Source organism: Danio aesculapii, chromosome 20, assembly GCF_903798145.1.
Source record: "Danio aesculapii chromosome 20, fDanAes4.1, whole genome shotgun sequence".
In the NCBI taxonomy this organism is placed as follows: Eukaryota; Metazoa; Chordata; class Actinopteri; order Cypriniformes; family Danionidae; genus Danio; species Danio aesculapii.
Window position 1 is genome coordinate 30,177,762 of NC_079454.1, and position 23,161 is coordinate 30,200,922.

At 36.0% G+C, this 23,161-nt stretch overlaps 3 protein-coding genes across 3 annotated transcripts; 2 read left to right on the forward strand and 1 right to left on the reverse strand.

The window, feature by feature from the left end:
- Nucleotides 1-952: 952 nt before the first annotated feature.
- On the forward strand, nucleotides 953-7,201 carry katnbl1 (katanin p80 subunit B-like 1). The gene is made up of 10 exons (XM_056481245.1): nucleotides 953-1,101; nucleotides 2,030-2,157; nucleotides 3,929-3,966; nucleotides 4,331-4,604; nucleotides 4,995-5,110; nucleotides 5,949-5,999; nucleotides 6,104-6,193; nucleotides 6,284-6,388; nucleotides 6,468-6,561; nucleotides 6,658-7,201. Exons 2-10 carry the CDS (start codon nucleotides 2,041-2,043, stop codon nucleotides 6,688-6,690), a joined length of 918 nt encoding a protein of 305 aa, XP_056337220.1. The 5' UTR covers nucleotides 953-1,101; nucleotides 2,030-2,040; the 3' UTR covers nucleotides 6,691-7,201.
- A 1,717-nt stretch (nucleotides 7,202-8,918) lies between these two features.
- emc7b (ER membrane protein complex subunit 7b) lies at nucleotides 8,919-16,897 on the forward strand. Its single transcript, XM_056445417.1, has 5 exons — nucleotides 8,919-9,276; nucleotides 13,069-13,188; nucleotides 13,277-13,415; nucleotides 15,558-15,638; nucleotides 15,748-16,897. The coding sequence occupies exons 1-5, from the start codon at nucleotides 9,050-9,052 to the stop codon at nucleotides 15,892-15,894; spliced, it is 714 nt and encodes a 237-aa protein (XP_056301392.1). The 5' UTR covers nucleotides 8,919-9,049; the 3' UTR covers nucleotides 15,895-16,897.
- A 2,912-nt stretch (nucleotides 16,898-19,809) lies between these two features.
- On the reverse strand, nucleotides 19,810-21,327 carry chrm5b (cholinergic receptor, muscarinic 5b). Its single transcript, XM_056481735.1, has one exon. It carries the CDS (start codon nucleotides 21,325-21,327, stop codon nucleotides 19,810-19,812), a length of 1,518 nt encoding a protein of 505 aa, XP_056337710.1.
- Nucleotides 21,328-23,161: the final 1,834 nt, after the last annotated feature.

A 23,161-nucleotide genomic window follows, 5' to 3' on the forward strand; every position in this document is an offset into this window, starting at 1 on the left:
GTTAGGATGAAAGCTTCATTTTTCCTTCATTGGTGTTATAATGCTATCATCAAGGAAAACAGGTCTTGAAATTTCTATAGAATCTTTCATATAAAAAATGCAAATATGTTTAAAAAAAAACCTATCAGAAAAGTATATTTTGCCTACCCAAATAAAGATCTGCATTAAAAAAGTCAGAAATTGCTTGTAAATTGCACTTTTACATTTACAAAAAAACTAAATAAATGAAAAATGACTTTACATTGTATATGGTGAAGTGGAGGAGGTCTTCTTAATATCATGTGGGGTAATCTAAACAAAACTTATCAAAGAACTTTTTGTAAAATAAAAGGTTTTCATAGATGTAAAAGGTTCATCATGATATTTCTAAGCCATTAGCCATTATTTTACTTCAGCTTAGTCCCTTTATTCATCGGAGTTCACCACAGCAGAATGAACCAGCAACTTATCCAGCATATGTTTTACACAGCGGATGCCCTTCCAGCAGCAACCCAGTAGGAAACATCTATACACTCATTTACACTCATACACTATAGCCATATTAGTTTATTCAATTCACGTATGTCTTTGGACTGTGAGGGAAACCGGAACACCGGAGGAAACCCACGCCAACACGGGGAGAACATGCAAACTCTACACAGAGATGCCAACTGACCCAGCCAGGACTCGAACCAGTGACCTTCTTGCTGTGAGGCGACAGTAATAACCAGTGAGCCACCGTGTTGCCTAAATCTGTACATTTAAAAATAATTAAAAAAAATATTTTCTTTTCTGTTGTATTATTATTATCCTAACTATTATTATTTATAGAATGTGACCATTACACAAAGCTATAGTTTGGAAAGAGGTTGCTTCTAAAAATACTAGAAAAAATGTTGGTTTTCCTAAAGGAAGCAGTTCCTTTATGCCCCACCGGATGTCGCTAAACCTTCAAACCTGCTGCTTCACCCTTCCCAGCATTTCAAGTTTGTATTTATTTGAATGGTCCTTCCTTTCCTCTGAAATCCACTCAAATTCCCGTTTCTTCCTGGTTGCGCGTGGACACAATCTCGGATATATAACGTGCTCTAGGATGCACAGACAACTTTACACAATGCTATGGTGGGTGTTTACGAAATACACTAGGCTGGCAACGTTTTACAAGTTATATGTTGTGTACGTGCTAAGTCCTTGCTTGCTAGGTGATTAGCCAGACTGGTTTGTTTATTAACTAGCTATCTCGTGTGTTTTCATCACCTGCTTTGATATAGAGGGACCACTGTGTGAGTGTCGAATAATCTCTTGTCATGTCTTTTGCAATTTAGTCAAAGATTATCGATTGTTTGTAAAAGTGTGGTTGGCTTAATTAGCTCGCTAGTGCTAACAAACCCTAAACAACAACGTCACATCACTGGAGGCCTAAAGCTCCGTCTGACAGATGTCTAGACGTTTACCAGGAATACTAGCTTTTTAATTTGAAATATTTTAGTTGGATTTTATTCAACCGGTTCGTAGATTCACCCTCTTCCTCTGACTCTGACTCAGCGTAACGTGCTACGTGGTAAGACGTCCGTTTGAAAATTACAGAGCATCCTATTTGTGTCTGATAACGAACTAAGGGTTATTTGCATGACATGAATGATATAACATGTTTGTATATATCGTACTTTCACTATGTTTTTATTAAGATAACGAAACACAGTCCTAATTAAGTGGTATTGACGAGTATAGAACCTTAGCATATGTTTCCGTTTTGCTGTTTTGGCAACCAAATAACAACCTTGCAGCAACCCTTTCGGATTTTTTTTGTAACTAAAACTTGTTCCTTTTCTATTGTAGTAAATCTAACGAAAACGTAGTTTTATTCTTAATGTTATTACTTTAATAAAGATCAGTTGTCTAGTTTTAATGAGAAACTGAATATTGTCATACACTAAAATAGAAGCTATACAATTGAGGCTTTGAGCAAACAGACTGCAGCTGTTTGCTTTAACAATATCATGTATCCTGCCCTGTGCCGAGTAATTTGTTGTTTGCCATTGTACTCTAGAGTCCATTATTATGGCCACTGGAAGTCATGTTGGAAGTAATGCAGAAGTCCACAGGCTCAAGCAGGCTCGGCCCCATGATCTTCTTAAACGTATGCTTTGTTCTGGAGATGAGAAGAACATGAGGGAGGTAAGACCATTTCATTCACACAGACAGTGGATTTGTTATGCATGTGCAGGATGGTGTTCGTTGGGTTCCGTTTTTATTTATGAAAAATATTCTGCATTTTTAAGCTGGAATACACTGTACAACTTTTGTCTAAATTTACAGTTTTGATGTGTAAACATTAGATGTATAAGTTCAAAGGCAGTCTGCAGTGTTTTTCGCAGTCATGGAAGCTCACATGATGGGCACAAACAAGATAATTGTTGGTAAAACAAGATATGTATTTCTGTTTTGGAGCATTTCAGCACAGATATTGCAATAAGCGTGTGCGCAATAGTCACATTGCAGTGTGTGCAATGTTGAGATATATATTCGTCTTGGAGCCACAGTTCAGAACACATTAAGTTTGTGGGGTCACTGGAAAGTTTAACCATAATGAAGTGAAAGTTTATAAAATGCATGTGTTTTTTGTGAGCCTTTCAAAAGCCTTTCATTTTAAATGAAATTAAAGAATCGGGCACAAGAAATTGTACAGTTTGTGTTTGTAACTGTAATAAACATTAATTGATTTATGCAGAGAAGACCTTTTTGTGCTATTGTTCATTTGATTATTTAATTTCTGTGCCTGAATACAGCTAGACTCCCCCAGGAAACCATAAAGCACTGTTGATTTTACATTTTATCTTTGCTAAGTTGTATTTATCCGTGCTTGTCATTTGTTTGCTATATGTAATGCATGATCACTCTCCTAAATAATCATCCCAATTAATCTAAAATGAACCAATGAATGAATACATTCTTCTTAAATAGAGCTTCAGGTCAAATTGTGTTTGCAATATACAGGGTGTACGTGAAGTCTTAAATTTCAGAAACAAAATTTAAGGCATTAAAAAGCCTTAAATTCCCTGAAACATTGAATTGTAGGTCTTAAATCATTTTAAAAGGGTCTTAATTATGTCCAGGTAAAGCTACCCTATCGCGCTGACACCCAATCACCAATAATTCATCACAAAACTTTTATGTTTATGTTTTTTTATTATTGCAAAGAGATTCAATTCACAACAGCTGGTAAACATTTTACTGCAAATTCTCCAAATTAAATTCCCTAATTAGAGAAGGAAAACTACGCAACACATCCCTTTACATGATCTTCCGTTAATACAAAACCTATTTACAGAAATAACCGGCCTATTGGAAAAAATCCTTAATGTTTAGCCCTGTATAAGTCTAAAATTGATTTCATAATGGTCTTAAATTTGACCCAAAGAAAGAAACCCTTATTAAATATTGCAGAAAAACTAAATATTGCAATGTTTTATTTTATTTAATTTTTTTTCCAATATCGCCCTACACCAGTGACTAGGTGTTTCCATCTAAAAAAAATCACTATAATAAAAAGGTTTCCATGTTTTCTGATACATTTATTTACAGTCAACTTGATGTTATAACTTGAGCAGAGTTAAGAAAGCAATGTTTAGTGTCAAATACAACAAATGATAACTTATGTTATTTGTACCAATTTTCATTTTCTGAATCGACAACAAAAAATGTTCTAAATTATAATTTATTTATTTGAAATTTGGGGGAAATGTGACCCAATAGAATAAAGCAATTAAGAAAAAATATTTTTTTTCAATGTTCTGTAGTCTGATAATGTATTGTTTGCTTCCCAGTTTTTCATCTAATCACATAGGAAGTTTGATACCTACTGTTTTTAAATCTATTCAGATTTTTAGCATTGTGTCAGGTATTCCAGCTTTTTGTAACACAACTTTTAACTGTTGTCTCTTTTCAGGTGGATTATTTACTGAAGGACGAAACTGATCAAGAGAGGTATGTTTTTGAGCCATACAGTTATCTGCTTTTACAAACTGAGATAAAACTGGTTTTATATTCGCTCAGTGACAACTTATCGACACAGTACCTATATTGTTTACCACGCTACTTTAAATAGTCTGTCTGAAATCACATGCAAGTATGACTTAAAAACAATGTTAGCACTATTTAATTGCGTGAATGTTGTACTTTTATACTCATTCACTGCTAATATGATTTCACTATTTAGGATTTGCAAACGGTACTATTCTGAAATTATATTATTAAGGAGAAAGCCTGAATGTGCGAATATAAAACCAACTTTACCTCAATCTTTTACAAGTCAGTTTCAAAGTATGAGATTGTGTTCTCGATTGCACAGATTTCCAGTGGGCCGTTGTGTGCACAAATACAGCAAAGCGAAGAGAGAGGTGGTTGGCAAGAAGAAAACTCGTCTCTCTGGGGTGGGACCAAGAGCATGTCGAAAATTGCCCACAACAAGCAGGACATCTGACATGGCAAACAAAGAAAACGAACTGACCTGCGTTGATGAAGTGCAGGCTTTTCTTTACAGTGACAACTGTGGGTTCCCAGTGAACTCCACAGACTCAAAAATGGCAGGAGCTGGCTCCAAGTACAGCGACTATTTTACTGAGGTGAGCTAATCCTATTTTATGTAAAGCCTCTAGCTGTGCTTCAAATTATACACCACACACTGTTCTTTTTACAGTTTAGTTTGTTATTCTTGCATCAAAAAACCCTCCACTTTGTAATTAAAGCTCTATCAGATGCATGAAGTGTCCAACATTCCACACTTTTTGTTTTTTGTTACATTAGTGTATCATCCGTATATTTAAGTGCAGTTTATTTTTATTTTTATTAATTGTGGATACAATGTTTGCTCTATTCCAAAAATGGCATAGAATATGCTTTTATGATTGTCCATGATATAGTCTTCAGCCTATCATTTTTGCAGTGTATCTGTCATGGCAAACTGTGTTTTGAAAATGGTATTATTTATGCTAACTTAATTTGTTGAATTTCAGTTATCAAAGGACCATGAAGCAATGAGTCATGTGCTTTTCGGAAGGAATCTCAGACTGAATGTTGCTTTGACTCTTTGGCGGAAAAATGCAAGCGAACTAGTGGCATACTTGAACAGGTTAGCGGTTTCACATTTACTGGAACTAGTTCATATTAATCAGAACACTCACTGGTAAATATTTGTTCATCATTATTAACAAGGTTGCATTTAATTGATCTAAAGTCATTGTAAACTTACTTTTACTCAAGAAATGACCGTTGAAAGTTAGGCATCTCAGCTGTTTTTAAATTTTTGTACTAATAAATAGTACAAAATAACCATATTAGAATAATTGGATTCAATGATTCATGATTACACGAGGACTGATTGACTGCTGTAAATTTAGTTTTGGTTGTTTTATAATTTCTAGACATTTTTATATCACCGTTTCACTGCATTTTTTTATGTAATTAATTTTGCCTTGCTAAGCATAAAGCGCAAATGAAACATTGCATGCAACTATGGATTTGTTAGTCAGTACTGAAGGCAAATCTGGATGATAATGGTCCAAAATCAGTACACCCAAATTTATGTCAGGGAAAAATATTAAATAAAAAATTTTTAAAAATGGCAAAATTGAAGAGAACAAAAAAATGTAGTTAAAAGAATTCCCAATATTTTGCATGAATTTTAATGTATTATCTTTTATATTTCTAAAGATGTTCGATGACTAAAATATTATCTTAATAAATACATCTGTTTAATAAATCTGTTTTGTTCAAATGCACTAAAATATATTATCTATGTTCACTGAGAAATTAATTAAAACATTCATTTTCAAAATGGAGTGTACTCATTTATGTTGGGCATTGTGTATGTGTGTGTGTGTGTGTGTTTTTTTTTTTTTTCAATTGAAATGCTGCATGCATATTATTATTATTATTATTATCATCATTATTATTAATTGTTTTTACAGAATACAAGACACAGGGGTGCTTGTTGACTGTTTGCCTGTACTTACTAAAAGGTACCGTAGCCTATTTACAAACCTTTTCATAACATTTAAATTCATTCTAAGTTTGTCACTGATGTTAGGAAGACATTTAGATTCATGACACTTTCTTGTTTTAGTCTTCAGGGGGAACAGCCGTGCATTTCACTGGGCTGTTGTGTTGACCTTTTTCCACAAGTGAAAATGATTCTTAACACTAAATATGAAGAGTGAGTATTCTGTCCTTTGCTTTGTGCATTTTGATGTGCTCTTACTGTTTGTTATAGTTTTACCTAAATTGGACTTCATCTTTGTTCTAGACACCTCATTGTAGCTTTACACTGGGTTCAATCTATCATTAAGAAATGGTGGTCTGAGCTCTCCACAAACAATAAAAGTTTGCCCGAGAGCAGTTCAAACGACAGGTGCTTTATTTCTACATTTACAGAAGTTAAATGGCAAAACATCTTAGAGAAATTTACTAAACATGCTTGTATCCAGCAGGAATGTTCAGGCAATGAAGACGATGCTGCTTGAACTGTGGCAAGGAAAGAGTCACTTAAGCTCAGTTCCAGGAACTGTAGGAGAAACAGCAAAGGTGGATAAAAATATTCAACTTTGTAAAGTGAAAGACTGCTGTGTTCTACAAAAATCTGACTTGTTAATTTCCTTATCCTCTTGTTTTCTTCTGCAGGTCATCGAATCATACGTGTCACAACTGCGCTGATGTATCAATGTAGCACACTAAGGAGAAAACCACTATAAACTCTTGGTGTATTTTAAGCTCTTGAGGCTGGTGAATCTGAACTCAGTAGACTGTGGTGAATTGGGGCTAGATGAACTGAACAATTCAGACACTCCGATTTCAGCACTGGAGGAGGAACTCTTCCTGCAGGCACCGAATGACTGCTTCACATTGAAGTGGACTTGCTTAGGGGCACATAATCAACTCCATGAGACTCTCTGGAATCAGGCGACTCACTGAAGTGCCAAGCAGACGTTTTAACTGTTGCACTTGTAGTGCCATGGTGTGAATCTGCTTAAGTGGATGTGATTGTGTAAGTGTACCTTTATCGGATGTTTTTTCAGTCACGCACTTGAATTGCGGGAGTTTTAAGTTATTAGTGTTGTTTTTGTTTTGTCGTCTGTTGCCTGATCGTGAATGAATATTTGAGTGTCATGTGTACATAGTGATTTTTCTTTTTAATCGGCTTTCAAATAAATTTACATAATCTAAATGTTTTGTATGAATATTTATATATTAGATGCATGTTATTTAAAGGGATAGTTCACAAATGTGAAAATTCTCTCATCGTTTACTCGCACTTTTTTGTTGAACGCAAAAGACGTTTTAAAAAATGCTGGTAACCCTTTTTTCTACTATAGAAGTCAATGGGTGCCAGATTAACAACCACATTAGAGAGAAATAAAGTTGTTTCTCTTTCACTACTGTTTAAAGAATGGTCCTGTACAACATTTCGCAAAATGATCATTGTGCTAATGGTATTTACAATATACATATTGCAAAAATGTGATAAATTACATTTATGCGTTGGTTGTTTATCAAAATTTGGCCAATCAAATGCGCCCTTACTATATTTATCCCCACCTTTCCAATATTTGCTGTTAAAATAAATACTCATTTAGAGGAGAGGCAGAAAATCTGCTGAGGCTCTCCCTCATTCATAGTGTTTTAAAGACTAAATGTTTTCACTTTGACACTGTTTTTAGTCTGAATTAATTAGATCTAAAAATGTCTTTTACCTATTTATTTTAATATCATTAAATAAATTATTTAAAACGACTAATAAAAATAGCATTTTTTTAGAGAAATGTTATATTGTAAGAAGTATCATCATACTCAACAGTAATATAGCATCTTTTTCCAGCAACGTGCAGCCCTATTATCAACCCTGCCCCAAACTAAAAGGACTTATTTAAGCCACAAACCTGATTCAGTTTTTTACAATAATATTCAGTAGAGATGCAAAGGTGATTCATGAAACTGCTCTTTATGGTTCATTTTCTGAATCTGGCTGAACCAGTCCTAAGCTTTTACTGGAAATTATTATTAATCCACAAAAGAAATGTACATGTACTATAAATATTTGTTTGTCTCTAGTTGTAATCTTTGAAGAGATTAAAATGCATTAGATTTCAATTAGATTAAACGTAATTTATCAACATTCACACTAAACTGGCTTTTTAAATGAATAAAATATATGATTGCAACTGCGTAACAAGAAAGTACCACAAAAACTGGATAATTACCATAATTGCAATATTATCGTAACGATAACTATAGTCATAGTAAAGTGAAAAATCTGGTTATTTATTGGTGTAAGGGGATCAGTTTGGAATATTTTATGTGCTTAATGTGTGTAACTTTGAGAATCAAAATCACATTGTTTTGATTTTTTTTTAGTTCTATTCAATCTTGTAATGTTAAGTAGTATTTATTTAATTATTTCAGGGGACCATAAAGGGGTCCATAAAAATATTTGTTGGAAAAGAAAAATGGTTAAAATTATAAGCAGTAACATCAGCTTGTGTTTTTAGGATTAGCACATTAGTATGAGATAACATTAATAATAATTAAATAGAATTCATATAAATAATGCAAAAAAAATTTAAAAATTCAATATTATTTATGTATTATTCATAAAAACCACATAAAATCAAATTATATATATATATATATATATATATATATATATATATATATATATATATATATATATATATACATAATTTTTTTTACTTAACTGTTATAAATAATACGGCTAATATAAAATGTTTATATTACCAGTATAAATCGGATCGAAATGATGTAGAAAGAACAGTCTTTTGAAAGACTCGATTCCACCATAGACTGTAAAAAATAGATCCCACCAAAGAGATTGGAAAGCTCTTTGATCCCACCCAAATAGTCACGTGGCCTAACTGATTTTCTTCCGGTGTCTGTGCAGTGTGAGTTCCGCTTACCATTGACTGTCCTCAGCTGAGTCCTGGTCGAGCGCATGAAATTGACGCGTATTGATATAGTGTAGATTTTAAACCTCATATATATCGTGTGTCAAAGCACAATGCCACACAAAAAGCGTCTGTTAGATGTATATGTCACGCTGCAGGCTTTGTTTGCGTTGTCATGGGGGTTTTCTGACGCAGAGTCGGGGCCTGTCGCAGCTTCTCAGTCCAACGGAGACCGCTTCAAAATCGAAGGACGAGCGATCGTTCCCGGAGTGAAAACACAAGACTGGATCTCGACTGCCCGAGTCCTGGTGGAAGGAGAGGAATATGTTGGTTTTCTCAAGTGAGTATCTTTAGCTGCTAGGCTAACGTCAAAAGGAGGGATGTAAACAACCGTTCGCGTGTCGGCAGTGCTGGATGTACAACAGCGCTTCACAATACCCTCTGAACCACAATATATATTATGATAGCCTTGTTTGAACCATAAATTCGTATTCCTGATGTGAAATAATATGTATATTGTATGTAATGTCATGGCACGTAACTGCTGGGCGATTTTCATGCTAATTTAATCAGTAACTTTAAAGACGGTGTAATGTCGAAAATGGCAGATTAACGTTATGCCTCCCGGTGTGAGGCAATCAGGTAGCGAGTTCAGGGAGAGTGAAAAATTTAAAATTTAGTTTAAGCGGATATTGACAACGAGATGAGCGTTGAGTAATAATGACAGCTCTGAAGTGCGGTGTTCTGTCGATTTGTCCTATCTTGTCAGATTGTTCTAACCTACTTAATCCCTAACCCCAGCCTCAGAGCCATTCAGATACAGTGTTGGTAGCATAATCTGATGGCTAAGATAGAATGTCAGGACACCGGCTCTATGTAGTTAATGCTGCACTTGAAAATGACACACAATGTTTTTACTCCAAACTCACTTAAATGGATTGTTCATTCATTTATTTTCTTTTCAGCTTAGTGCCTTTATTAATCAGGGGTCGCCACAGCGGAATGAACCACTAACTAATCCAGCATATGTTTTAAGCAGCGGATGCCCTTCCAGCTGCAACCCAACACTGGGAAATGGATAGTTCACCCTAAAATAACAATTTACTTGTATAATAATATATGAGTAATATACATAATAATAATAATTTTTCCAAAACTTTATTCTGTTGAACACAAACTAAGATATTTTGAAGAACTTAGCACTTGTACACCTAATAACAATATATAATGCAATGCATTTGTACGCAGCACCTTATACTTGTATATTTATCCTCTTAAGGCCCAAGGTGTTTTTTTACATGCACTTTTATTTCTCTTTGCTATTTGGGCTTATTGGAACCTTATTAGTATAAAAACCTAAGTATATCATCTTTTGATATGATGTACTTTTAGAGAAATATGATGTCCATATATGTAGACTCGTGGTCCAAATTTACATAAAACACTTTTTTCCTGACTGTTTTTAAATGCATTAATAACACATACATTTTTTTTGAATATGTTTTGACTATCAGAGAGTAAAAACTATTTTTTTTGCCCATTTTGAACAGTTAAAAATAGTGTTTGGGACATTTCATATGCTGCAAAACAGTTGCAGGATGACACTGTATGTCTGTAACAAAATATAAAACATTCAAAGTTTTTTTAAATAGGCACTTAAGAGCTAAAATGTGCTGTCCACGTATGTGCCCACTAAGCCCTAGGAGGTTAAAACAAATCTGTACATACAATTCGTCATCCATCCTCTTTTGTCAATTGCATCTTTTTTTAATGTTTGACATATTTTCTCATATTTGTTTGTTGTCACTTGTTGCTTTATGTACACTGGAAGTGTCTGTAGCCAAAACAAATTCCTTGTGTGTTTGTGTGTGTGTGCGTGTTTGTGTGTGTGTGTGTGTGTGTGTGTGTGTGTGTGTGTGTGTGTGTGTGTGTGTGTGTGTGTGTGTGTGTGTGTGTGTGTGTGTGTGTGTGTGTGTGTGTGTGTGTAAAGCACACTTGACAATAAAACTATTTCTGATTGATTCTGAAGAAAGTTGAAATCCTGTAACCATTGACTTCCATAGTAAGTAAAGCAATTACTATGGAAGTCAATAGTTACTAGGGCTGCTCGATTATGGGAAAAATCATAATCACGATTATTCAAAACAATTATCAGTTGAAGTCAAAATTATTCGCCCTTCTGTGAATTTTTTTTTATATATAAGTATTTCCTAAATTATGTTTTTCACAGTATTTCCTATAATATTTTTTCTTCTGGAGAAAGGCTTATTTGTTTTATTTCGGCTAGAATAAAAGCAGGTTTAAATATTTTGAAACCTATTTTAATAGCTCAATATTATTAGCCCCTTTAAGCAATATATATTTTTGATTGTCTGCAGAAGAAACTACTGTTATACAATGACTTGCCTAATTACCCTAATTAAGCCTTTGAATGTCACTTTAAGCTGAATACTAGTCTCTTGAAAAATATCTAGTAAAATATTATGTACTGTCACCATAGCAAAGATAAAATAAATCAGTTAGTTAATAAATCAATTAGTTAATAAATCTTATGTTTAAACTGTGCTTTAAGCATCTTCACTGTAAGAAAAAATCTTTAGCTTCAAAAGTCTTTTAGTAAAGAACAGTGAGGGATTTTCTCCTTTTGTTGTTTGATTACTAATAAAGACAGGCGGCAGCAGGAATATTGCATGCTGTCACTTTAAGAATAGATAATAGCTCTGATAAGGTTTCTCCTTCACATGTCTTGATTTTCAACTTTTTTGTTTATTACACAAATGAGGGTTAATATGAATGATCACTAAACACCGCGCGCTGACACAAATGTGCATGTATTTAATCATTAAAGCGCTCGCATTAAGATGGCGTCAAGGCTGATTTATACTTCTGCGTCAAGCGCACGCTACGGCGCAGCCTACGCGTGGACGCATAGCCCCTCGCTGACGCGCACCTCTCAAAAAATGTAACGTGTACGCGTAGCGCAAGCTCTGTGATTGGTCGGCTTGGTAGCGCTGATGAGTGTGGGTGGAGGTGAGAGCCGCGCGAGCGTGATGCAGCGGCTGTTTACAAGTGTGGAGTCCCGTGAAGGAGCTCCGGATGGAGACTGCTGTTTTGTGTTTACCTTGTGATTAAAGTTGTTGCACGTCCGCCGGTTCCCACCTCAAAATGAGCGAATTTGAGCCACTTGTACATTAAGGAAGCGTTCAGAAAAAACAAAATTCCAGCGAAGAAACTCGACACAAAGAAACATAGACACCTACTGCCAGATAGCGTTTCGGAAATGTATTGCTGAGCAACAGAAACAGCATGCAGAAGTATAAATGGACGCCTACATGCAAGACTTGCGCCGTAGGTCACGCCTATCACTTGACGCAGAAGTATAAACCAGGCTTTAGATGTGTGTGCTCTACTCGTCTCCGAGGCTAAGCTCAGCGTGCACACACACAACAGCATGTGCTCTTTCGTGCTTTTAAATATATCAATGATGCGCATCCCGTGCTTCAATAGTTGCATTACAGTACATGCTTTTAGTCATTTTCACGTAGAACTGAGCTTTACAGAGCAACAAATGTGTACAACTGGAAAGGAGGCGGTATATGATACAATAATCGTTTATCTCAATTAATGGTTTTTCATAATCGTTAGAAGCCAAAGTCGAAATCGAAACCGCATTTTCGATTATTTGCACAGGTTTTAACTTTCTTTAAAATATTGTCTTTAGTGTTCAACAGAACAAAAAATCTCAACCTGATTTGGAACAAGTAAAAGTTGGTTAAATTATGACAGAGTTTTCATTTTTGGGGGACCTATGCCTTTAATAACTTCAGTCGGTGTTTGAAATAAACCCTTCTTTGAGAGGATTTTGTACTCTGGTATATATTAGTCACCTTTTATTAATGAATGCAGTTATATATTCTGTTTTTAATGCTACTATTTTAGGATTTCCTGAGTTTCTTCATTATAAGTTTTCACGTGAGAGCAATCCTCTGGCCATCAGAGGAGATTAACCACTGATCACACAAACGTGCTTCACTGACAAGATGTGCAAGACGATTGCAATTTGAATTTAAATTAATCACCCTTATCATGCGTTTTGTTAATGATGCAATTAACCACATTATTTCCTTCGTAGGACTGATGGGAGCTTCGCCGTCAACGATGTGCCCTCTGGCTCATATGTGGTCGAAATTGTATCGCCATCTTTCAGATTTGATCCAGTTAGGGTGGACATCACCTCCAAAGGAAAAATGAGGTAGCTAGCATTAGTAATTCTCCTACCTTCTGACACAACTTCATTTATGAATGACTCTGTTAATCTTTGAGTGTTTTTTGACCCGTAGAGCACGCCTGGTGAATTACATCAAAACCTCTGAAGTTATTCGACAGCCGTATCCTCTTCAGATCAGAGCCGGTGGTCCACACACGTACTTCATGAAGCGGGAAACCTGGGGATGGACTGATTTTCTGATGAACCCAATGGTATGATTTTAAAGTGGTGTCAGTGTGTTTGATTCTTTCAGATGGTTGCAATTCATTTTTAACTATATTAAAGGTCCTGTGAAGTTAAAATGAAAAAATGTAGATGTTAGTTTCAGGATGTTAGTTTTTAGTATATCTATTAGCTAGCGTGCTCCAACAGTGACAATTCACGTTTGGAAAATATATTACTAATGTAAACATGTAAAGCTTGCAGTTTGTCCCTTCCACCTAAATGGATCAACGATTTTTTTTTTCACGTCACCTCATACTTCAGTTTCTCATCAAATCCTGACCAATCAAATGCTCTCTGGTATCTGACATGCCCCGCCCCATCTTATCTGCTTTCATTTGATGCACTTGAGCTCAATCACTCTCACTGGCAGAGCTCTGATCAAAACTAAACACTATTGTCTGTTTTTTTTACTATACTATGGCCCACCTGCTCTTCATTTTCCCATTGAAATTGCGTCAAACATCGGAAAAAAAAAGTGCACATTTCAAAGCACTTCACAGGACATTTAATACTTGTCTTCTAGTTCACAGAGCTTGATATGAGCCGATTATGCTGTTTTAAAAGGTCCCTTTTAAAAGACCCTTTGCCAGATGTTAACAGCATATACCGATAAAAATACAAACTCAAACTATAAACAAAACTCAAATGGACTACAGCAAAGCAAGTTGGTATGTCAACAACACAAACCAAATGCTTTCAGGTTTCAGCTACAGTGTTTGTGGGCTAGCGTAGATGTTGTTCAGGGCCGCCCTGATCAAAGGCTTAAATTATCAATATTTGTTATAAATCTATGTAGTTTTATGCAGAAAGTACGTTTGTACTGTTTTCAACAACCTCTGAAAAAGATAAAAAATGCACAAACTGGAGACAATTCCAATTTAGACCTGTTTGTGGCATTGTGGTTGGATCTGATAAAATGTTTAAATGGAGCATTATGTTCTATGACCTTACCTTTTAAAAGTGCAGTGGGAGATCCGCCAAAATGCTAACCGTTAGCATAATAGCTTTGAAAACACAGTCCCTCCCCAGCCATCCAAAGCCACACCTCCTGAAATTACGAACGCACACCTTAAAGATGACAGTACACAACCCATTAGATCATGCCATTCGTTAGTTAGGAAACTTTATAGTACTTTATAATACCACAATTCTGAATGAAAAACTGTATTATATCTAGCACGTTTTCAGTTGTGTAGCTAGCAAAACATGTCATAATGTGCAATATCATATTCATGCCTGCAAGGATCGCTGGTCTCACTCTTTCACACGCTTTGTCCTAAAGTGACTGGTGCTTGGCCAGCGGCGTGTAGGAATTACACTTATTACTAAGCCATGCTTGCATGCTGTTTCAGACCGAATATTCAGAGTAGTGGTAAACAATATAGGCAGCGCATTACAGGTTGTCATTGTTTAAAAATGAACCAATGTTAGCATAAAACCAACTTCACCTCAGTTAAGCAGCCTAGGCGGAATAGCATTATTTAATTGTTTTGTTGTTAAATAAAATAATATCTACATTATCGATGATGTAAAAGTACCTTATGAAACTGAAAATAGTCACATCAATCTTTCGCCAGAAGATTTTAGTGGTTGAACAACACTTCTGTGCATGACTTTATTCGTAACAACAAAATCTGCATCAGCTTTGCGTGACTAAAAGAGTTTTAAAACAGAACATTACCTGTCTAAAAGAAATACTTCAGCCATGGTGTCGTCTTTCCTCCAGCATGCAAAAGTAACTCCAATATTGATTCAGGATTTGAAAGTTTTGATTCAGCATTTGTTTTTACTGTTGTCACTCTTATTTGCACGTGAACGTGGTGGCATGTGTGTACACACAAACGGCGGATCTGCGTGAACGGTTGCGCAGATGTTCAAATCTACACTTGTTGACAGACAGTTTGGGCTACTTATCAGAATTATCGGCCTGACAAACTTTAATTCTTTAAAAAAAATGTTAGTCTTATGCCTTATCCAGAATATAACAATACATATAAAAACATTTAGATCATTTACTTTAATCATTACTATGGGAATGTGAAGAGACTTTCAACCAGCACAATAAAAAATGTGTCTGTAGACAATCACCTACTGCACCTTTAAAATGAAATCTTTTTCTTCATTTTTAGGTCATGATGATGGTTCTTCCTTTACTAATCATCGTCCTGCTCCCCAAGGTGGTAAATACTAATGATCCTGAGATGAGAAAGGTAATGCAAAATTTAGAAAGTCACACATGCAAACATCATAAACTGATATCCTTATTCTCTGCATATTGCTTTATTCATGGTGTTTTATATTTGTTTTTTTTTCCTGCAGGAAATGGAGCAATCTATGAATATGTTGAACCCTAACCCAGAATTACCAGATGTTTCTGAATTCATGACGAAATTGTTCTCCAAGGGCTCCAGTAAGTCTGGCGGAGGCAACAAAGGCAGTAGAAGTGTTGCTCCGAAGAGGAGGTAGTGCTGTGAACATTTGGGATCAATTTTTCTGTTTTCTTTAACACTGTTTTACTGGTTTTCCCTCTTCTATTTCTTTTTTTTTATATATATAAAAACAGTTTCTTTTTCAACTGAAATGCTTGACGAAGCTGGATTGTGTTTGCACTGTACTTTTCCATGCTTAATTGTCTTCTTTGGATGCATTGTTAAACAAACCAGATTATTTTAATCATTGTAGTGATGTGCGGAAATTTCTACACACACTCACACACACATTTAATAATAGGTTAAAACTGTACAGATGGATCAATGCATGAATTTATTTCTTTTCTTTTTTTTTATGAAAGAGCTTCACTAGGATGTTTTAACTTTTAAGAGTAGAATGAGTGTGAAGGTAAAGTACTGATTGGTCAAGAGGACAGTTAGATAATTTTTGCAGAAACATTTCAATATTTTCTAATGCAATTAACAAAAGTAGTCTATGCTTTTACTGCTGCTGGTGGATAAGATTCATCACACATATGATTCCTTCTTAGAGCTGAGGTCAATGCAGTTTCACCTTCCTTATAACCTATTTAAAAAAGCAAAAATGAGCGGTAAAGCTTTAAGTTGTATAAAATTCTAGTGGGTTGGCAGTTGTTGTGTTGAGGCAATACTTGCACTGATGAAGTCTGATGCTTAAGATAATAATCACATGCAGTTGTTTTGCGCAGTTTGTCACAGGACTTCTGCAATTATTTCAAAAAGCACTCTTGAGCTAAATGGTCAAAATAGATAAACATATATAAATGATGGTCTATCTTTGCAGTGATGCCTTGTTCATTTTCAGACCAGCATGAGGAGGTGGCATTGACACCGGTTCTGTTTCATAACTACTTGAATAAAAAAAAGCGTTTTAAGTTATATTTACTATATCTTGTTGGGTTTATGCAAGACTGTGAATGAAGATGAGAAATGCATAAGATGTAAGCTATGAAGTATAATCTAATTTAAACTAAACGGAAATAAACTGTGGTGGGAAATAACTTTAACGTCTTGTTTATTTTGCCTACTTTGTGTTGCGTAAAATGCGTGGAAATCAGTTTTTCAGACCATATTTTATTATAAACTGTATTTTATAGACATCGGTTGAAAGTGGAGCCCCTGCAAAATCCAAACTGATGTGATATTTCAATTAAATGCCTTAATTTCATCTTGAAACATTTATTTAACACATCACATTAAATGGTACATCATCACAACAGTACAGGTAAAGACTTAAACAAAATGTATGAAAAACAGTCAGCCAACAAACATAAATGTGCTTCTGTATAATCTGTTAATGTTCAAGTGATTTGTGGCACTACAAAGATGAGTTTTGTTCTCTTTAATATGGACCAGTCAGTGCGCTCTTTGATTGTTGTTGAAATGTAAATTGTGCATTGAATGTACATGAGAAATGTGGGAAGTTCTGCACCTCCAGAATGAAAATACAATCATTTGAGTGGCTTTTTACTGAAAGGATCATTTTCCAGCTCCGCAATCTGAAGATCTGTATCTAGTGTCTCGATCTCTATCTGTGTCTGGTTCTGCAGTTGAGATGCATTGCTTTGCACAGCAGATATTTCACCATTTTGGTTTTATACATGCAATGGCACTGACATGATGGAGCGTACAATACATGATATTAAAAATTGCTTCATCACAAAAGGTTAACCAGATAATAAACACTTTTGTTTTTGTTATTTATGATTTCACAGTCCATATTTCTCTTTATTGTCCTTACATCCCTAAAAACATTTCACAATACTAAATCAACACTGTTATGTAAACATGTTAATCAATCTTTTTTTTTTTTTTTAAGTGATTCAAAGCTAAATCATAAATTATTTTTAAAACAATAGCACTTTATTTTACAGTCCAGTTCTGAATGTAATGTACTTTTTACACAATGGGCCATATGCACAGCTAGTGTTTTTCAGCCAATGATAAACTTACGGTGAAATATTTTCAATTTCACAAGCTTTCTTTTCCAGCATCAGTTTTGTGATGTAATTACAATACATTCAGTTAAACAGACTTAAGCATTCATTTAATTGTTCAAGTGTAAAACGAGATGAAAGACTGTGTACCGCTAGCGGCATCAGTACCAGCAGGCTAGGGCAGAAACTCCACTGAAAACACTGGGATAAAATTAGCTGTCATATTTTAAAGACATGGTGGGGGAAATGGAATTGAATGCAGTGCTTCTTGTCTGGTCTGAGACTCATTTTTTATATCGTATATCTATCCGGCAGTGAAGATTGCTGATTTGTTTGAAAAATCAGCCCTGAAACGTGGCTATTTTATAATGAAAAGACAGTTCACCGGAAGCACTGAGGCTGGCTGAAATCAAAAGTGTGTGCATATACCCCATTACTGGGTAAAAACTAGGTATTGAACCTCCATAAACCTAACCTTAAGCCAGTTACTTTATTTTATCCAGTAGGTAAGTGCATGTGAGGGAACATGCTGTAAAATAAAGCACAACACAGTTTGGCATTATGAACAATGTATCTGCAGGCAGCATATGGTAGCAAGGCAGCACGGCATGACCAAACCTAATGATTGTGTCATCCTGTTTTTGGAGCCAGCATAAACGTATTCTTCGCTTCGTTCGACAGTCCAGAATTTGGCTGCTATATGAGCTCATTTGTCCCATTTTTGACAGTATGTCAATCAAGTTTTAAACAGATTCCTATTTGTTTTTGTTTTTTTAAATGATGGATGATAATAAATTAGTATTTAAAAAATACAATTTTTTCCATTTTTCTTTGTTCTAAATTTGTCATTTACAATTTCCAAGCTCATTACATTATTTATAAAACTAATAGCTTAAAGTTAACTGCACATTTCTAAATAAACACTTTGCGGTGAAATAGTATGGTAAGCATTTTGACAAAAATGCAGGAAATATTTTTGTTGCATCAAAAAAGTGCAGTTATGATCACCATCTGACAAGCTAATCCAGCAAAAATTTGTGCTTGAAGAGTCACTAAAATGCAGCATTTGAACCACATAATTTAATAGAAAATTAAGTGAATAACTGCAAAAAGGTTCAGTTTTTGAGAAAAAAGAACCACTCTATTCAATAGGCTGGCTACGGGCCTGAATATATTGTGTATTTGATTTCATGACGAAATAAATGTGCCTGAAAATTGCAGTTTCCATGTAAATGTAATTTTGACCAACGTGTTTACCTAAAAATGAAGATTTACTCACCTTCAAGTGGTTCCAAACTTTTTTGACTTTCTTTATTTCTGTTGAACACAAAAGAAGATATTTTGAAGAATGTTAGAAACTGGTAACCATCCATAGTATGAACAAAATATTTGTTTTTCCTACTGTGGATGTTAATGGATACCAGTTTTCAACATATCTTTTGTGTTCAATAGAAAAAAGAAACTCAAACAGACTTGACAAGTGAAGTGTGAGTAAATAATGATAGAATCTTCAGTTTTGGGTGTTATGATCTAGTTTTTGTTGTAAACCACAGGGGTCAAAGCTAGTTCCTGGAGGGTCGCAGCTCTGCACTGTTTAGTTCCAACACTGCTTCAACACACTTACCTGTAGGTTTCAAACAAGCCTAAAGGACTCAATTAGTTTGATCAGGTGTGTTTTAGTAGGGTTAAAGCTAAACTGTGCAGAGCTACGGCCCTCCAGGAACTGTCTTTGACACCTATGTTGTATACCATTATGCTCCCTAAGAAGTGTGTCTAAACTCCCTTGTGTTCAAACGCTGCCTTTGAAGGATACAAATCAGCTGCCTGAGCATTCAGATACAGCCAATAAATAAACCCAAGAAATATGGTCACATATTTGATAAGGAACAATATATCGATATGGTTTGTGACACTGTATGCACAACATACACTAAAACGTATTGAATTTGACCCAGATATTTGTGTGTGTTTATAATTTAATGGTTTTGACCACCCCAGTACAGTTTCTCCTCTCCCCTATTCTTCTTCCACTTGCAGAGGATTAACATCCAAAAGGTCTTCTGGAAGGTCTTGTTGCATAAGGCGTAGCACATGGGGTTGACTGTGCTGTTGACATAGCAGAGCCAGTAGCCCAGCTGCCAGAGGGACGTTGGGATGCACTTAGAACAAAAGGTGGAGATGAGCACCATGATGTTGTATGGCGTCCAAGTAAGGAGAAAGGCCAGAAGGATGGCACTGAGAGTCTGAGCTGCCTTCTTCTCCTTGATGAGGACCATTCTTTTACGCTTGGTCATCTGGATCTTAAGGTTTGGGTCTTCTGGTTTAGTAGAAGAGGATGTGGAGGAAGAAGCCTGTTGGTCTGAGGACTGATCCGGGTTTGCTCTCTCACTCTCGTTATTACCTTGCAAAACAGTGATGTCGCTAATGATCGGCTTGAATTTGTACGACAAACACTTTTTATTGTTCGTCTGTGAGCATTTGGCAAGATCATTTAGATATTTGCTGTCTTCGTAGCAGACCAGCTGTCCGTTCTTACTGACTGTTGGTTCCTGGTTCTTGAAGGATTCTCTCGGCGTTGACTCTGAGACTGACCTATCGTCGTCCTCGGATGAGGTGTAACTGTTCAGGGTGGTGACCTGCTCGGATTTTGTCCACAAGTCATCAGACTGCAATGTTGTCCGAGTTACGTAACTCTGGTTGGACGAAGACCAAGATGCTTGAGTCCCGTCTCTCTTGTTTTTAAAATTAAAGCATCGAAGGATTGGTTTTTGTACTTTAGGGCCGTCCTGGCTGTCCAGCGATGGATATCCTTGAAGTTCCGCTAAATTCTTTGTGCGTTTTTCTGTTTCTTTGTAGATTTTGCAATATAATATCGTCATGATGGATACTGGGACATAAAATGCTGCTATGGCTGTCCCAAATGTAATTATGGGTTCTGAGAAAAACTGGATCTGGCATTGGTCAAGAGGAACTTTCCTCTCTCCAACAAAGTACTGCCAGCACAGAATGGGTGGAGCCCACAATATAAACGATATCAACCAGGCCAAACCAATCATGATCCCTGCCCGCTTCGGGGTCCGTTTAGCCCTGTAGGTAAGTGGCCTTGTAATGGAGAAATATCTATCAAAGCTGATGACCAGCAAGTTCATCACTGATGCATTGCTTGCAACGTAATCAAGTGCCAACCACAGATCACATGCTGTATTCCCTAAAGACCAGTATCCCATGAGAATATAGCACGTGTAGAGGTTCATGGAGAACACACCGATAATGAGGTCTGCAAAAGCTAAACTGAGTAAGTAGTAGTTGTTAACGGTCTTCAGTTGGCTGTTGACTTTGAAGGAGAGCATCACTAGAACGTTCCCCACTATTGTGATGAGACTCACAATGGCTGATACTGTGGCGATGGTTATGACCTCCAGCAGACTGTATGGGGCAGGCTGGAGAGCGGAGACATTTCCACTCACAGTGATGTTTTTTATCTCCATGTCCATGTTGATACTGCTGACTGGTTAGTAAAGTCTGGATCACCGCTTCACAGTATTCTTCATGCTCACTTGGCAATGGACAACCTAAACAAAGAGAATAAATATAATTCAAAAAGAGAGACACACAAATGTGTGTGTGTTTCTTTGACATCTGTAAACTAGTTGCAAGGCCAGAAATTTTAATGTGAGTGGAACGTGCGCCAACCTGATTTCACCAAGTAGGACGTGTTCCATTAACGTCTATGTTGATCCTGGAACAACATTCCTATCAGCCAGTCAGAATTAAGGGATATGTTTACAGTTTATGTTAAGTTTAGGCTTACGGTTAGGTTTGCACTTCTACAAAATTGTTATCAAACCATACACCTCTGATTTCAGGAATAATTTACAGTTATGGTTGGGTTTAGGGCTAGGGAATAGGTATGGATTACATTTTCCAACAAAAATGATGTTCCAGGATCGTGTCATAGGCTACTTGGCTAAATCACGACATGCGTAAGTAAGGTACTTAATTTTACAATACAAACTATAAAAATAGAGACGTAAATGTCTACATCTGGTTTTTAGCTAAAAAACACTCTCTTATGTAGCCTAATACAAAGACTATAGACTACACAAGACGTGTCACTCGTATGGTTTTGAATAGGGAAAAGAATCTCAGCGAATACTTGCTTCACAGACATAAGAAATATATCTACATAAAGCTTGAAACATGTGCTTTTAAATTAACCAAGGGCACTTAAAAAATTACAAAAATTTTGTCAGTCCTGTCAAACGCAGATCACATGACAGCAGCAGCTACTCAAACACCCACAAACTTGTTAACAGAGCCACGTTCATTTCTGGAGGTGATTTGCTATCAAGACCAAGTTGTGAATTACTTCTGAAGACCAGCGTGATCAGACGATCATTATTCAGAGAATGATAATGTGTAGAGCATCCATAAATGAGGTTGATGTCGTGATCTTGTTACTTTCAAATGTGCATGTGCATTTTGGGCACCCTGAAAAAAGGCAGATTTTATTTGATTCAATCGTTTAGAAATTAAACTAATGAGACAGCTGTTGTATGATTTTATTGGTGATTACAAATATGTAATGTAATAGTAAGCCTGGCAATTGGTTTTGGAGAATTTGGAGAATTCTCCATTCAAATAGACTGCCCAAGCATACTGCCCGAGAGGTGTTTCAAAGATGGCTGCCAAGTGAAATGACTTGCCTTAAAAAGACTTTGCCTAATATAATGATTTTTAAGTAAATGCGAATTGTGATATATTGGTGGTCCTACATTTTCAGCTCTATACAACTGGGGTGTTTTGTCTTATGTTGTTAATTATTTAAAGGAAATATTTTTACTTTTAGGACCATTAAGAAATTTTGCAGTGTGACACGGTGGCTCAGTGGTTAGCACTGTTGCCTCACAGCAAGAAGGTCACTGGTTCGAGTACAGAATGGGTCAGTTGGCAGTTCTGTGTGGAGTTTGCATGTTCTCCCCATGTTCGAGTGGGTTTCCTCCAGGTGCTCCACAGTCCCAACACATAGGTGAATTGCATTAGTTAAACTGGCCGCAGTGTATGTGTGTGAATGTGCGTGTATGGGTGTTTCCCAGTACTCCCCAATATTCTTTATTCACAGCCATTGAAAAGAATGAAATAAAAATCCATCTGAACACATTAAGATCTCACGTGTTCAATAAACAGTCCTATAACTTCTTATACTCCTATTCCCCACCCTGTTTGACCAGCTTAAACTTTATATTCGTTGCGTTCATGATTAGGCGGAACTAATGAACGTGCGGAACGTTTGTCCATTCAAGAGGGTTCTATTAAATGTGACCCATG

Excerpts from the sequence above, each read along its gene's own strand:
- chrm5b (XM_056481735.1), bottom strand. The coding sequence starts at position 21,327 with ATGGACATGGAGATAAAAAACATCACTGTGAGTGGAAATGTCTCCGCT.
- katnbl1 (XM_056481245.1), top strand. The coding sequence starts at position 2,041 with ATGGCCACTGGAAGTCATGTTGGAAGTAATGCAGAAGTCCACAGGCTC. Across the intron at positions 5,111-5,948 it reads CTAGTGGCATACTTGAACAG|AATACAAGACACAGGGGTGC; the intron begins GTTAGCGGTTTC and ends TTGTTTTTACAG. Across the intron at positions 6,000-6,103 it reads TTGCCTGTACTTACTAAAAG|TCTTCAGGGGGAACAGCCGT; the intron begins GTACCGTAGCCT and ends TTCTTGTTTTAG.
- emc7b (XM_056445417.1), top strand. The coding sequence starts at position 9,050 with ATGCCACACAAAAAGCGTCTGTTAGATGTATATGTCACGCTGCAGGCT. Across the intron at positions 13,189-13,276 it reads ACCTCCAAAGGAAAAATGAG|AGCACGCCTGGTGAATTACA; the intron begins GTAGCTAGCATT and ends TTTGACCCGTAG. Across the intron at positions 13,416-15,557 it reads ATTTTCTGATGAACCCAATG|GTCATGATGATGGTTCTTCC; the intron begins GTATGATTTTAA and ends CTTCATTTTTAG.